The 16,325-nt window shown below is 46.5% G+C and overlaps 1 protein-coding gene across 1 annotated transcript in view; it reads left to right on the top strand.

Annotated features, from left to right (window-relative positions):
• Window positions 1–16,325, top strand: part of LOC147730242 (multidrug and toxin extrusion protein 2-like) — an 832,471-nt gene that overhangs the window by 118,785 nt on the left and 697,361 nt on the right. Inside the window, exon 4 of the mRNA XM_086955003.1 lies at window positions 2,970–3,118. Coding sequence (XP_086811129.1) covers window positions 2,970–3,118 — 149 coding nt within the window. The remainder of the gene's footprint in view (window positions 1–2,969; window positions 3,119–16,325) is intronic.

Below are 16,325 nucleotides of genomic sequence, written 5' to 3'. Positions count from 1 at the left end.
CGCCCTTAGGTTAGATGTTTAGTTTCTTAGTTCCTTGAAGGGGCGGATAAATTGGTGGCTGGTGTTCCAAGTTCTTCTCAGCCAATCCCTTCAAGTGGTCCCTGGGGGTTCCCTTCCGCTGGGCTAGGTCAGGGGGGATTTACAGGAGTCCTCAATACTTGTAAGGCAGCACTCTAAGCCCTGTCACTTCCAGTATCATAGTCCCTGACTAGGCCCCTCTGCCTAAACTCCTGCGTAGGTTCCTCCCCCAGGTCTCCCCTCAGTCACTCTGACAGGAAAGTCTCCCTCCCTTTCCTTATATACTGCCAGTTGACAGTTGGTAGTGGCAGTTGGTGTCACCTCACCTCTTCCAGAAGGTTCCAGAGGCTTCCAGGAGGTTCCACCATTCTACCTGTGGGCAGGCTGGCAGGCTAAGTCGATACATTGTTTGGAGGGTTCCAGCCAGGCCCTAGCCACTAGAATGCGCCCTCTAAACCCCGCTGCAGCAGCAGTGGTCAGTGGCAGCCATGTTAGGGGTATAAGACACCTGCATTTTAACACTAGTTTTAAGCTACACAGGGCTTTCCTCACTACACAAGGCCTATACATTGTTGTTACCATGAGAGCATTCTAAATTAAAAGGGGAATAAAAGGTGAAAAATTTTGGGGAAAGGGCCAAGTCTCACAAGCACAATTTTGAATAATTTGTACCCGAATCCAGACCGATTAAAGTACCTTATCTGGCTGTCCGGGTTTTTAAAAAAAACTGTCACCACTACCCCACCACCCACTTTTCTACGATCACTACTGCCTTAAACCAAAGGTAAAACCTCCTGGCGGAGGGTGCACACAAAGAATTGACCCAAGGATTACGCACGCACGTGTAAAACAAGAGCGGGGACACATCATATACCGCTACGAGAACCCAAGAACTTTAAAACACGTGTATGAGGGTCTTTTTATTGGGATACACCCTGTTACGTACCTGCAAACCTTGGTTTACGCAGGACTAGTGATCCTTTCCCCCACTTGATTATAAGTATCCAAACGGAGACTGAAAGGATCCTGACTCTCTCTCCTCAAATTGATCATACGTCCATCTAAATAAAACAACAGTGCCATTTGACGGAGACGGAAAGTTCCCAACCCCCGTTAAAATAGAGTGTTTAATCTAAGGGGGAGGCAAAATGCCAGCATTTCTAATAATAGATTCAAAGCTCCCCCAGTCTTTCACTTACTTCAAACACGAACAGCGTGGCGTTCTCCCTCGGTCCCAGTCTCGAGTTGGTGGTTCGAGATACATGCGGGAATTATGGGTTTAAATAGCCCGCAAATTAGCATCAGCTGTATCCCAGTGGGGGCTCGTTATACACGGGCGCAACAAAGCTTGTAAAAACGGCCGCCATCTTGTAGTAAACTCAAACTGAGAACTAGTATTTTGCTAAGGAGCATTAGTTTCATAGTTTTATCTTTAGAAGGTTACAATGTACTGCCCATATTGTTTTAAACGTTGTAAACGCGCTATCTTATTTTATCGTTATTATAAAATGGCGTTTTAGCACAAAAGGAAATAAAACGTAATTGTGAGTTATTTCTCCTGATGTTTTTAGCATTGCTATACCACCCTGTTAACACCACCGTTATAGCGAAAGACTAGCAATACATTGGTTGTAGCCCAATGTAAAACCGGCTTTTATAAAAGATTAATAGATGCATTTATCACGGTTATGGACGCCATTGCTAAGTGTTATGTGCTCTTCTCACGTAATGATCAATAGCAAGAAAGAAAACTTTAAGTCCTACTGAATTGCTTTTCCTGATTACTGTTTTAACTATTATTGTCAATTGTATACTGTGTGGTGTGCTGAACCATTGTATTGGATTGAGGTTAGATTTAATATATAGTCTACCTCCTGCATAACAAACAGTGGGAAAAGTGCATTCATTGGGGGGTGTTAGATTTACTATTGTAACTACAGAATAATAAACTTTGGGGAAAGTGCATAAATTGGTGAGGTCAGATTTACTATGCTAACACAAGTCCAATTCCAGTCCAGGAAAGTACATAAATTAGGATGGTTCAGAGATGGTCGTATATATTATTCGAACTCCAGTCTAATTAACATTGGGGAAAGTAATATTTCTCAGTTTAAATTAATTTAAAATAAAATGTGTTGCATTATAAATGATCAACATAATACAATAATCTTTTATTTAAAATAAAAAAACAACTTCCCAATCCCTCAAACCCTACACCTGCCTTAAGAATAGAATAAATTACTCTACAAACCATACATCATTGAAACAATTTGAAACATAAAAAAAATTAGTCCACGTAAATGAATATAGTATTTGAAAACAAAACTGCCCACCCAATACCCCAATGAACCCCACAACAAACTTAACTTTAAATACAAAATCTTTTCAAAAATATAGAATTCAAATGCATAAAATTAGCAACAAATCAATTAAAATATATAAATAATAACAACCTCTACCACCTAACTCTCTTAAAACAACAAATCTCAAAACAACCCTCCCAAAAAGTATAGTTGAGTATTTTTTCAAAAATAATAATTTTACAATAACTTTTATAATTAAAAAAAAGCTAATAAATAAACATTATTTTACACTCTGATGTAATGGTAAATCTATTACAATAACAAAGCACTTACCTTAATTATTTTGGGCCACAATATTTTTGAGTCGGTATTTCGGCTAAAAATGTTTATCTTTAACCTTCACATTTCTAATTTAAAAAATGTCACCACCATAGAAGGACCTTAGATTGGACCTGTTAGATTAGGACTTGGCCTTGTCATGGTGCGTCGTGGTCCGAATTTCTGGTGTCACATTGGATATGGCCATTTTTACAGGCACATTATGCTTTTATAGGGTTATAAAGAATAATGTAACTTTTCCCTGAAATTCGTTTGTGTACTTCAACAACTTAGTGTTTACTTCTCTTTGTTTTGTATTCTATCCTATAGACCTACGGGGGAAAGAATTTGAAACGAGTTGGGACGATCCTGCAGAGGGGAATCCTTATTCTGATGCTGTTCTGCTTCCCCTGCTGGGCCCTCTTTATTAACACTGAGCAAATATTACTACTCCTTAAACAGGATCCAGACGTGGCCAGGTATCTGAATTACACTTAAGTATGTTACTTTTTCCTTAGCTTTTTAAGGGCATTGAGCCAGATTGGATCTTACTTTGTCAATCTGATTTCAACCAAATCAGGCGTTGTGATGAAGACACTTCGCTCCCAAGCACATTTAAATATTTAGATACTCATTGTGATAGTTTGAACTTGGCTAGAAAATCTTACCAGTTCCGTCACTTGATCTATAATGGTGAACAGAAATTATTTAGTGATGTCCTCTGTGCCTCTTGTACAATTCCAATAATCAGTCTTTTTCACAACTATGCAAAGAATGGCTGCTTCCTAAGAATAAAACCTGTAGCAGCAGGGAAGCATATTTTAATGCATTATAGCAACTGTTTTGTGCTATGGTTGGATACTAATTTTCCCTCAAGTCTAATTAGAAGAGAAGTCAGTGACCGCTGCTTGCGGTTACTCTTGTCCATCTTAAATCCTATTGTGTTCTAAAGACAGAACACAACATAAGGCTTTTTCGAATAAATTCAGTATATGCTCAGGAATGTCTGAGAGGAAAATCCTTCGAAATTAGAAAGGGCAGTTCTGCAGAAGGGTTGATCAATATGAGGTGTTAAATTACATTCAAATGATGTATGATGGAATATGACTTACTCAAAATCTTTGAACTGTGCTGTAAGACGTGGTACTGTTGTTTACTTAACCACATGCTGAATATTCCCCCAAATCAATGTATTTTGTATAGTAAAGCCTTACGGGGTTGCACATAAACATCAGCATTAGGGATTGCATCGCTCTAGTCACCGCTGCATGGAGCAAAAAATCTCCACTCTGCAAGTCAAATCTCTCCTGGAGAGTCTGGAAGGGCAGCATGGCTCCATCCTCCTAAAGGTCTCCCAACATTTTCACCCCAGCTTCATCCCAATTCTGCAGTCGCGACCAGTCCCCGCCATGAGGTAATGCCGTAATCATCCCAAGCGGCATCTCAGGAGCGTATGGATGAAGCACTCCTGCTCTGCGTTGAGAGCGATTCCAGCAGAGTCTGATCGTTTTCTTCTCAGTTAGGTCTCTGTTGCAAAGCTATGTAGGAAAGGATGTGGCGTGGTGTCCCCCTGTCTCTCAGGTGTTCCGGACCCCTAAATTCATGCGCTAATTCTTGAGTGAAGACCTGTAGCTGAGCCGATATATTATAGCTCAAAGTCTGGGACCGCCAGTCCACCCTCAGCCTTGAGTCGTATGAGTGTTGCCTGTGCCACTCTGCGCCGTCCCGTGCTCCAGAGAAAGGACACTATTAAGGACTTTAGCAGCCTGAAAGTGGAATTAGGTATCCACACCGGCAATGTACGAAAATAATACAAGAAACTGGGGAGTGCCACCATTTTTAGGAGGGATATGTGGCCCGTGACAGATAACAGGAGCGTGGTCCAGAAGGCTATGCTACCCTTCAGCGCCTGCACGCCTCGGCCTACATTCCCCTCCAGCATATCCGCCGCCGTGTGATAGACGTGCACGCCCAAGTATTTTAGGCAGGTGGGGTCCCAGTGTACCGTGCGGGCTAAGCGCGGTCTGGTCTCCCCATGTCTCACCGGGAACAGGCATGTTTTGGTCCAATTGACTCTCAGGCCCAAGATGTCATCCCTGCCTTGTTCCCCGCTCTACCGAGCACTGTGACGATATTACCAAACCTATCCTCACTCTGGCCACCGCAGAGGTGTACAGTACCTTCGTCCATTGCAGGTAGCCCTCACCTAGCCCGAATCGATCCAGGACTTTATATAGGTACTCCCACTCGAGACTATCGAAAGCTTTCTCGATGTCCACTGACAGTATCATTGGTTTGTGCGCCTCCGAATGAGCACTGTCCAGTACCCTCACTAGTCTCCTGATGTTTGCGGAAGTATTCCGCGTTGGTATAAAGCCAGCTTGGTCCTCATAGACCAGTGCGGTCATATAGGGTACAACCGGGCTGCCAGAATGCTGCTCAGTATCTTATAGTCGGTGGTTAACATCGAGAGCGGTCTATAGGAGGCCGTGGTCTCACTTTCCCTCCCTGGTTTCAGCAGTGGGATCACCAGCGCTTCCTGCATTGACTGGGGTAACTGCCACGTCTCCCTGGCCTCTTTGTAGACCTCCTGGAGTCTCTGTGCCAATAGATCGACATATTTCCCATATAATTAAATGGGTAAGCAGTCTAGTCCCAGAGTTTTATTATGTGCCATACCCTTAATTGCACCACGGATTTCCCCAAGCTCTATATCCTTGCCCAATCCCTTTGCCTGCTCCTCCTCGTCGAGGCTCGGCAAAGTCAGTCCCTCCAGGAAGGTGTCAACGCCAGGGTCCCCAGCTCCCAGTTTACTCTGATAAAGCGCCTCATAATAGCGTTGGAAGCAATGCAAGATGTAATTTTGGGTATGGGCCATGGTCCCCTCCTCTGTTTGCAAAGTGATAATTGGGGAACCCCTCTTCATAGGATTGGCCACCCAGGCTAACAGAGTTCCTGCCTTGTCCCCCTCCTCATGCGCTCTCATTGTGTAGGCCTTATGATCAAAATTACGAAGCGTTCCCTTTCAACCGCAACTTCCTCCCTGGCGGTGCTAACCTCCCCCCTGCAATTCAGGGTGTCCAGGTCTCGCTATCTCTGCCTCGCGAAGTTTAGGTTCCGATCTTTCAGGAGAACCTTCCGGACTCCTGCATATTTCCCTATGCAGAGTCCCCTGATGACCACTTTGAAAGCGTCCCATTCCGTCGCCCTAGTTGCAGTAGTACCAGCGTTCTCCGCAAAGTACTGCGTTATTCCTTCCTCCAATGCAGCATGCAAAAGCGGGTCATCTAGCGCTTCGGGCGTAATTTCCAAGTGGGGACACGTGAGATCCCGGCCATCCAATCCATGGTGACCAGCAGGGGATTGTGGTCCGACACTGTCCTAGCAAGATATTCAGTTCTCACAATAGTCGGCATTACTGCCGGGGAACAAAGGATCGCATCTAGCCGCACATGTAGGTCATGCATACTGGAGAAATAGGAGTAATCCCGAGTTCCCGGGTGTTGCACCCACCAGGCGTCCAGCAGTCCCCAGCGCATCTGCCAGTCTCGCCTACCCCCGGTCAAACGGTGTGTGGGGGAGTCATGGGTGTGACCTATCCAGAGAGACATCTGTCACGGAATTGAAATCCCCCCTCATCACCAATGGACCCGCTAGGTAGTGCGCTAAAGCCCCAGATAGCTTCATTAGGAAGCCCAGTTGATCAACGTTGGGTGCGTATACGCTACAGAAGGCAATGTCTCTACCTCTCAGTTTCCCCTCTACGGCTGCAAACCTCCCATCAGGGTCAATTGCCTGTTTAGTCAACTGGAAAGACACTTGTCCCCTCTACCTGTGTTGTAGCGCTACCCCCTCGGCCTTCGTTAAGTGTGTTTCTTGGAGTCGGGCAATGTGTACTCCCCTACGCACTAAATAAGCATTAACTTTGTCGTATGGTCATAGTATGGAGCCCCCTCACATTCCAGGTCACACATTTCAAATTAGTCGCTTTAGCTATTGTCCCATAGCATTCGGTGTGAACAAAAACAGTTCACTGCTGCCGCGCCGGAGATGGCCCTTTCCAAACTGTACCCCAACTGCCCCATGCCCCCCACCCTCCCAAGAACAGGACCTAGAAGCCCCCAACTAGTCCCCGTCCAAACCATGACAACTGTCAAACAATTGTTAAGCCCGACAGTAGACACTGCGGGCAAGCCTTATGGGCAACGAGGGGGGGTTGGATACCAACGGGTAGCCGCTACCAATACCCCGAGTCGTAGCATCCCTCTGAGCCTTCTATGAGCAGATACCTCTGCCACTTCCCCCTCCTCCCCCCAAGGAGCACAGAGCCAGAGTCCCCGGCATTACAGAGTCAGGAGAACGTGCATATGCCCATCTTAAAGTCCAGCCTCCTCTTAGGATTCGTACAAATATGTTCCTCAGATCTTCGTCCTCCTCCCACCTTTATCCCATTCCCCATTTACAAAGCAAACCTGTATATAGGAGTCGACAAATCAGAGCACTGCATCTCCAGTTCCTTCTTAATCTTAACCCTCATCCAGCATCCCATCCGCCGTTGCTGGTTTGCCCTAAACACAATACAGAGGGATTTGAATTGGATTCTCTCATTGATGGATAACTAGTGAAGGTCCTTTAAAGCTAAGGTCATTGAGGACCTGCGCTGCCTATTTAATGCTAATTTGGCTGCTATGGACAGGATCCTTTGCAGCTTCAGTAACACTGATTGTATTACTCCCAAGTATAAAGAGTTGCAGTAGTCCAGTCTACTTAAAATTATGCTCCTCACTACTAGCTTCTAGTAGCACTGGGCAGTAGTGGGAGAATCTGGTGTAGTGCTCTTATCAGGGAGAATCCAGTACTAACTGTTTTATTGACTTGTGGCTCTATTCGGAGGTTATCATCCATTAAAGCCCCCCAGGTTTCATACTGTTCTAGCTGGAGCCAGTGGTTTATCCATGGGGTGAGTCTGAACTCTGACTTCAAGAGAGACGTCATTTTGGCAGTGGAGCAGTATACTATCTCGGTTTTATCTCCATTAAATTGTAGGGAGTTTTCCTGAGCCAGTTAGAGGTGTGATACATGCACTCCTGATGCCAATTGTGTGTCATCCGCGTATTTGACTAGATCGATTCCAAAGGATTTAATAATTGGGATCAGATGGTGCAGATAGATATTTTATAGAATAGGGCTTATTTCAGAGCCCTTTGGCCCCCAGTGTCACACAGGGGTCTTTGGAGATGTGAACAGATGGTTACCACCTGTTGTCTGCCGTCACATATGATTGCAGCCACTTCAGTGCCCGTCCTATCACTCCTATGTTCACTAGTCTTTTCAGCAGTATATTGTGATTCACTGTGTCGAATGTGGCCAACATATCCTGTAGCACTAATACGGACGGATTACCATTGTTGGCTCGCATTCTCAGGTTGTCAAGTACTGTCACTAGAGCTTTTTCAGTAACATGCCCTGGTCGAAACCCAAATTGGTCCTTATCTAGCAGATGGTTTTCTTCCAGATAGGACAGAGATTTACTAATTGCCCTCCCCAGAATTTTTACTGGGTATGGCAGGAGAGAGATTGGTATGAAACTCATTGGACTTTTTAGGCTTCAGAGACGGTTTCTTGAGCAGCAGGGTCACCACTGCTGCTTCCAAACTTCTTGAACAGTTTCCTTTTCCAGTGACTGGCAGTAGATCTGCCGCAGCCATGGGAATAGTTCTAGCTGAAACTCTTTCCATATCCCATGCAGAAGAGGATTCAAAGGGGAGCCCGGGGATAAACTTTGAGCAAGGTTGTTAAATGTATCCTCAGTAAGAGTTTATAAGCACTCTAGAGCAGGCGGCTGACTGCTAATAAATGCCTCGATCTGTTGCTCTTCTGCTAATATCTTAGATAGTTTATTTTCCTCATCCAGACTGCTGTTGTTGTAGGAGTTTAAACCCCCAATAATTTTATTAATATTTTCATTAAAGTAGACCGCGATATCATTGCAAAGTTTCTGCGCCGCGTCCACCTTATTGCCCATACATGCTGGATTGGATAGGTCCTTTATATTATTAAAGAGCATTTTTGTACTATTAGGCGTCTGCAAGATGGTTTTTGCATAGTACTCTGCTTTGGACCTAGAGATAGCTTCCTTATATGAGGCCTGCAGCAATTTCAGCTCTTTTTTGGTCTAATTTCACGTACAACCTTCTCCATTTCCTCTCAGCCTGTTTGCATTTTTTCCGCAGCAGTTTTAACTCTTCACTATACCAAGGGGCTGAGGGTTTCTTTCTGTTCTTCAGCCTTTTTGCTGGAGCAATCTGATCTAGGGTGCGGTTTATATGATGACAGTAAATTTGATAGTTTTCCTCCACTGATTTACTAGAAGCAGATAAATTCTGTTCTGGGAATGTCGGGTATTGTCTATTTTTTACCAGCTTAGCCCATTCTCTTCCCTTATGATAAGTTACTGACCAATTTGGATTATTGGCTAAGCCGGGCAATGTTATCCTGAAATGGATTAAAAAGTGATCGGTCCAACATTGAGGTAATACTTCAGTCACCTCTGTCTTGCTCCGGTTGGCAAACAGAAGATCCAGGGTGTGCCCTCCCTGATGAGTCAGCTGATGTACCAATTGGTGCAGATTAAGGCTCTCTCAGGTTTGCCTCAGATCTCTGAGAGGGGGTCCTAGGTTCCCATTGTCCCAGAGATTAAAATCACCCAATATAATCATCCTTAAGTGTGTTAAGGTCAAGTTGGTGAGGGTGTCAATCAAAGCTTGATATTGGGTGTTTATTCCTGTTAACACTTAAATAGTTCAATACCCTCAACATCGTCGACGTGTAGCGGGGTAAAATCCCACTTTTCTTTGAAGATCACCGCAAACCCCCTCACTTCCCCAGCGGCCTCGGTTTGTGAAAGATTTTGTAACTTTCTGGGCATGCGAATCCTAGCTCTACAGTAGAGTTGTTACTAGTCCAAGTTTCAGTTAAAAACAATCTACATCTATGTCCAGGCACTCTAGCACAGTTGACACCTCTTGATAGTGTTTCACTAAGAACCTGCTGTTGATCAGGTCACAGTTTTAATCTACCCAGGGTCTGGTTGACTACAGTAGTATTGTCATTATTAGCCATAGCTTCTTGTGTCCCCCTGCTGTTCCTCTTACCTATGTGGAGAAGTTGTTCCCTTGAATAGCATATTCTGGCATGTCCCTGAGTGAAACTGGGAGCGTGGCTGGCGCTGAGTGAGATCGGAGTGCTGATGGGCGCAGACGGGCTTGCCTCTGGTGCACCATCGGTGCGCCTGCTGTGTGCTTGCACCACCCTTTCTAAATAATGACGCGTGTGATGAGCAACCAACCAGCTAGCCCGCTGACCAAGATGGCGCTGACCAGAAAATACGAGTGCCGGGAGGAAAGTTCTTGTTTGGCAACAAAAATGCGAGATTTTAAAGTGCAAGTAAGTGAAGTTTTTTTTTAAAAGTCTAAAAAAGAAGTCTCCGCAATGAAAATACATAAACACAATCCCCTGTTCCTTATGCCCCTCGTAGCAACAGCAAATAAAATATAAAACATTTTAAAAGGGTAAATGCTTTAAGACCGGAACACGCATGCAACAGATAGCGTTAGGCTGGTAGTCTAAAGTGTTCTAATATTGGGCTTCCTATGGGGGAATGGACAACTCAAGAGTTGCTTTGGGAGTGCTTATGAAGCCAAGATCTCAGGGTGTTCTGGCTATTCCTGAGTTCGAGGCATGTGGGCTGCTGTGCTGTGCATAGATCACCGCCTAGTGTTGGGTCCGGATGATCGCACATTGTTGTCCTGGAAGAGTCTTCGAAGTATCACGAGATAGGTGGCTCCTCCCCTGGACTACAGTGCGCATGGGGATCGACTCTATCCCCAGATTGTTTTTTTCCACCCTTGGGTTCGGATGCATATTTGTTAACTCAAGTTTGGAATCGATAAAAAAACTTTCTTTTTGGCCAAAAGGCTTTTAGTTTATCGTCTGTATTGTCTTGCGATCGGTGCCCAGTTCAGTTCCAGCTCAGTTCCCGAGCCGGACATCCAGAGGAGCTGCGTGGCTTTTCAGCACTGAAGGCCCGGTCGACGCCAGAGGCCTGATCGACGAACCATCATGGAACGGAGCCCGTTCAAGAGATGTCCCGTGTGCAACTTGAAATATCCTCACATCGACGTCCACCCGGTGTGCAACAAGTGCCTGTCGCCGGATCACGATGAAGCCAGCTGTATGGCTTGTTCTCGTTTCCGCTCCAAGAAGACGATTCGACTTTGACGCGCAGAGCGCAAGGAAGCCCAGCAGACGGCACCTGACCCGGTGAACATCTTCGATGCCGAGGACGATGAGGGAGCAGAGCGGGAGGTTCGAGAGAACCTGTCTGATCCCGCATCGGAGATCGACTCCAGCTACGACGCTGATATTGAAATGGTCGATACTGAAGATGTCGTAGATGAGGTAGGAGACGACGATAAGGCCTTTGGGGCCATGGAAGATAGCTCAAGCGAGGAGCTAGGCCCGAGCGCTGATACTGGGGCCGAGACACTTAATAAGTCTCAGGTCGAGGGATCGCCACATGGCCTTACCCAAGATCTTACACTGGATTCTACAGCCTCTCCTTCGGGCCCGGCTTCGGACACTTCTAAGGAGCCACAGGTTGCAAAATCGAAACCGAAAGAGAAAGCTTCTGTGTCTACGCAACCAAAAGCACTAGAGGCGAAATCGAAACCGAAAGTGCGTATTGCTTTGGTCGGCTCTAAGTCCTCTGAACTATCGGCACCGACGAAGCATAGAGGTAAAGTACATTTTTTATTGTATATAGTTAATTAAAACCTTTACGATATTGTTCATATAAAAAAGCAACTTGTACTTTAAAATTAAAGTGTACAAACTAGAGATACATTAAAATAGAGAAACTTTCTAAAATGTCTGTGTACATAGTGATTTTGCAGTTGTATTTGCACTTCGCACAGTCGGATTTGGTCCTGTGCCGTCCTTTACCTCAGTGTTCATGATTAGCTGAAGTGCCTTTTGGCAAAATCTAGCGGCCCTACAAGCTGTCTGCAGTTTGTAGCTGTTCAGGGCCAGCATGTGTTATCGACCCGTTGAGGTCGCTAAAGGGTGTCAAGCCGAAGACTGGGACACCGAAAAAACTGGTCAGAGACGTCGACTCGAAAAAATCTGCGCCGAAGACCGTCGACACAGACAAAGGACTCGGAGCTCAGAAGGTTCTTGATCCTACGCGTCGACCAGACAAGGCTAAGAGCAGTACAAACCTCGAGTCCACGCCTGGCGGTGGCTCGAAGGAACCCGTCGAGTCGACGCAGCCGTCCGCCTCCTTCTCGAAGCAGGTGTCGGAATCGCTGAAGCGAATTAAGGAAAAGGCTTCGGCTGTCCACCACCAAAGCCTGCCAGTAAACCTCCAAAATCGCCGGCACCCATCCAGTTTACGCTGCCGCCGAAAGTGGTACTTAAGGCCTTCGCCCCTAACATGGCTGTCGAAGCGTCCAAGAAGGTGTCCACGGGGCCGAAGCCCACAACTGCGGTACTGGTCACAAAGCATCGACAACCCTCGCTTGAAGAGCAGCCACAACAATTCATCGATGCCGACACGGGTAGACTTTCAATTTACAAACGAAAGATCGCCCCGGAACAGCCTATGTAGTCATATAGAATCCCATTGAAAAAGAAGAAGGATTCTACTACAACACCCGTTCTTGTTGAACCTATGTCTCCACGTGACCAAGACAGCTATCCTGTGGACACTGATCCAGAAGATCACAATGAACCCTTGGCGGACGCTGCTGACCCAGGGGATCCACACACTGCCCTGGACAGTCATGTGTATGCTGTAAAAATATCGCCTACTGAAGACTCGGCGGCGTTTAATGCACTTATTGAAAGGGCAGCCAAAAATCATGATGTCCAGCTCCATGCTGACACTATTGAAGTGGATTTTCTGTTTGACACCTTTTCCACCTCAGAGAGAACTGTCAAGACTCTGCCAATACTAAAGGGTGTCTTAAAACATGCTGGAGACATATTTGAAGAGCCCACAAGGGCCAGGGTGATAAACCCCAGAATTGAAAAGAAGTACAAACCGGCGCCTGGGTACCCTACCTACATTAAGGGGCAGTTGCCGTTGGACTCTCTGGTTGTTTCCAATGCCCGGAAGAGGGCGAACTTGCAAACAACGGGTGATGCTCCTCCCCCTGATAAAGAATCTAAAGTGCTAGAAGCATCAGGGAAAAGGGTGGCAGCTCAAGCGGCCAATATCTGGCGCATTTCAAACACTCAGGCACTCTTAGCCAGATATGACAGGGCCCATTACGATACACTTGAGACCCTGTTGCAACACTTGCCAGATGAATATAAGGATGCAGCAGAGATGCTCATACAGGAAGGAAAGCTCATATCAAATGCTTCTATCAAGTGTGCACTGGACGCAGCAGACACCGCGGCCAGAGCCATTAACACAAGTGTCATGTTGAGGCGACATGCCTGGCTCAGAATCTCGGGGTTCAAGCCAGAGATACAGACCACCATACTAAATCCGCCTGTAAACCCTGATCATTTATTTGGCCCAGAGGTGGACACCACCTTGGAAAATATCAAAAAGGACACTGAAACTGCAAAGTCTATGGGGGCTCTCCAGTTGCAGCAGTTCAGGGGTGGTTCTTTTCGTCGCTCAAACAATAGAGGAGTTTCCAGAGGCCAGCTGTCCCAACAAACACAGTACAATAAAGGTGGCGCGCAAACCACATACACCAAACAAAGTAGAGGTGGCTATCGTGGAAACAGCGCCAAGGGCAGAGGTCGTGAAAACAACAGCTCCAGATCCTCCGCCACTAACAAACAGTGACACCTTGTCACTGCCCCCCGACCATACAACACCGGTCGGGGGGAGACTACAACAGTTCCTGCCGGTCTGGAAATCCATCACCACAGACAGGTGGGTCAGGAAGCTTATCCAGTACGGTTATTGTCTGGAGTTAACATCCACTCCACCCAACATACCCCCAAGACACCGCCCTATGTCCACAGAGCATTTGCACTTATTGCAGCAGGAGGTACTCGTCATGCTGCAAAAAGGAGCAATCGAACTCGTGCCTGTGGAAGAAAGGGGTACAGGAGTGTACTCACTGTACTTCTTAATCCCAAAAAAGGACGGGTCCATCAAACCCATACTGGAACCTCAGACCCCTAAACCAGTACATTCTATCAGAACACTTTCACATGCTGACACTGCAGCATGTCCTACCGTTGCTCAGTCAGGGAGATTTCCTCGCAACATTCGATCTGAAGGATGCATACTTTCATATTCCGCTACACCCGTCACTCAGAAAATACCTCAGATTCACCATTCAGAATCAGCATTACCAATTCAAGGTCCTCCCTTTCGGAGTGACGACGGCACCCAGGGTGTTTACAAAGTGCCTGGCGACAGTGGCTGCACACCTACGGAGACAGAATATTCACGTCTACCCTTATCTGGACGATTGGCTTATCCAAGCAAAGTCGGCCAAGCAGTGTGCCGCCCACATGTCCCACACCATTCACCTTCTTCACGATCTGGGATTCTCACTGAATTACCCAAAGTTCAACCTTCAGCCCGCCCACGTACGACAGTATCTGGGCGCGACAATAGACACTCTGGCAGCCACAGCACAGCCAAATTCAGTGAGGATCAACGGCATTCAATTGCTAATACAAAAATTCAGACCGCAACACTCGCTTCCGGCACGAGTGTTCATGCAGTTGATAGGCATGCTGGCCTCCTGCATCTTCATAGTCCCGCACGCAAGACTACATATGCATCCGCTTCAGGAGTGCTTAGCACGTCAGTGGAATCAGGCTCACAGACAGTTGAAAGACCTAGTGTTGGTAACCGGTTGTGCATACGACTCTCTGCATTGGTGGAATCCACAAAACCTTTGCAGGGGAAGACCGTTCCTTGAGCCTGTGCCACAGATCATTCTGACAACGGACGCATCTCTCCAGGGATGGGGAGCTCATGTACTCCACTACACAGTGCAGGGACTATGGACAACGCAGCAAAAGAAGATGCACATCAACCTTCTAGAACTGATGGCTATCTTCATGGCAATGAAAGCATTCAAAGTACATCTATGCAACAAGGCCGTGTTGATCCGGACGGACAACATGACGGCCATGTAGTACATTCAGAAGCAGGGAGGTACGCGCTCTCAACAGTTGTCTCATTTGGCTCAGAGCATGTGTAAGTGGGCCATTCAGAGGAACATCTTCCTCATGGCGGAACACCTCCCAGCTCCCAGGCAAAGACAATCAGATGGCGGACCTGCTCAGCAGGTACAGCCACCAAATGCACGAGTGGGAGATACATCTATCAGTACTCCACCCGTACTTCCAGCAGTGGGGTCATCCAGACAGACCTGTTCGCCACAAAGGAAAACGCCAAATGCTAAAGCTTTGCCGCCAGGTTCCCACACCCACAGTTGCAGGGCAATGCGATATGGATGAACTGGTCAGGCATATTTGCGTACGCTTTTCCCCCAGCACCTCTAATACCGCTGGTGGCACCCAAGCTGAAGCAACACTCGATGACACTTATCCTGGTTGCTCAGACGTGGGCACGCCAACCATGGTATACCGCGTTTCTAGAACTATCCGTGGTACCGCATCAAAGGCTGCACCTCACACCCAGGCTTTTGACGCAGAGCCATGGCGACATTCAGCATCCAGATCCGCAACAGCTCAACCTGGCAATCTGGCTCCTGAGGTCTTAGAATTTGGCTACCTCAACTTGCCTCCAGACTGTATGGATATCATAAGGGAGGCAAGAAAGCCCACCACCAGAGCATGTTATGCGGCGAAATGGAAGCCGTTCGTCATTTATTGTGCTGACCACAACATCAACCCTCTAGATGCATCTACTCACAACATCATTTGTTATCTGTTACATCTATACAAATGCAATCTGGCCTATGCTTCCATTCGTAGACATTTGTCCGCAATAGCAGCTTATCTACAAAACAGGCAGCATCTCTCACTTTTCAGAGTGCCTGCCATCAAAGCTTTTTTTGGAAGGACTCAAACGAGTCATTCCTCCCCGGACCCCACCGGCTCCTGAATGGAACCTAAATGTGGTCCTCACCAGACTGATGGGTCCACCTTTTGAACATTCATATGAGATTCAGTTCTTACTTAACATGGAAAGTGGCTTTCCTGATAGCGATTACATCGATGCGACGCGTTAGTGAACTCCAGGCACTAACTATCCAAGACCCATTCATACAAATTCACTCCAAAAGGGTGGTGCTTTGCACTAACCTTAGGTTTCTTCCTAAGGTGGTTTCACAGTTCCATATCAATCGGACTATAGAACTGCCTGTGTTCTTCCAAAATCCTGAGTCCGTGGCGGAGAGAATGCTCCACACACTAGACGTCAAGAGAGCCTTAATGTACTACATTGATAGGACCAAAGATTTTCGGAAAACAAAACAACTCTTTGTTGCCTTTTTGCCACAACACAAAGGCAACCCCATTTCCAAAGCAGGTATAGCCAGGTGGATCGTTAAGTGCATTCAAATTTGCTATCAAAAAGCCAAGCGTACTCGAACGGTCCCCCCACGGGCCCACTCCACCCGAAAGTTGGGGGTCTCCATGGCTTTCCTTGGAAATATTCCTTTAGAAGACATATGT

This window comes from Lissotriton vulgaris, chromosome 2_1 (genome assembly GCF_964263255.1).
Source record: "Lissotriton vulgaris chromosome 2_1, aLisVul1.2, whole genome shotgun sequence".
In the NCBI taxonomy this organism is placed as follows: Eukaryota; Metazoa; Chordata; class Amphibia; order Caudata; family Salamandridae; genus Lissotriton; species Lissotriton vulgaris.
The sequence above is the reverse complement of the archived record's forward strand: the minus strand, read 5'-3'. Positions and strand labels throughout refer to the sequence as shown.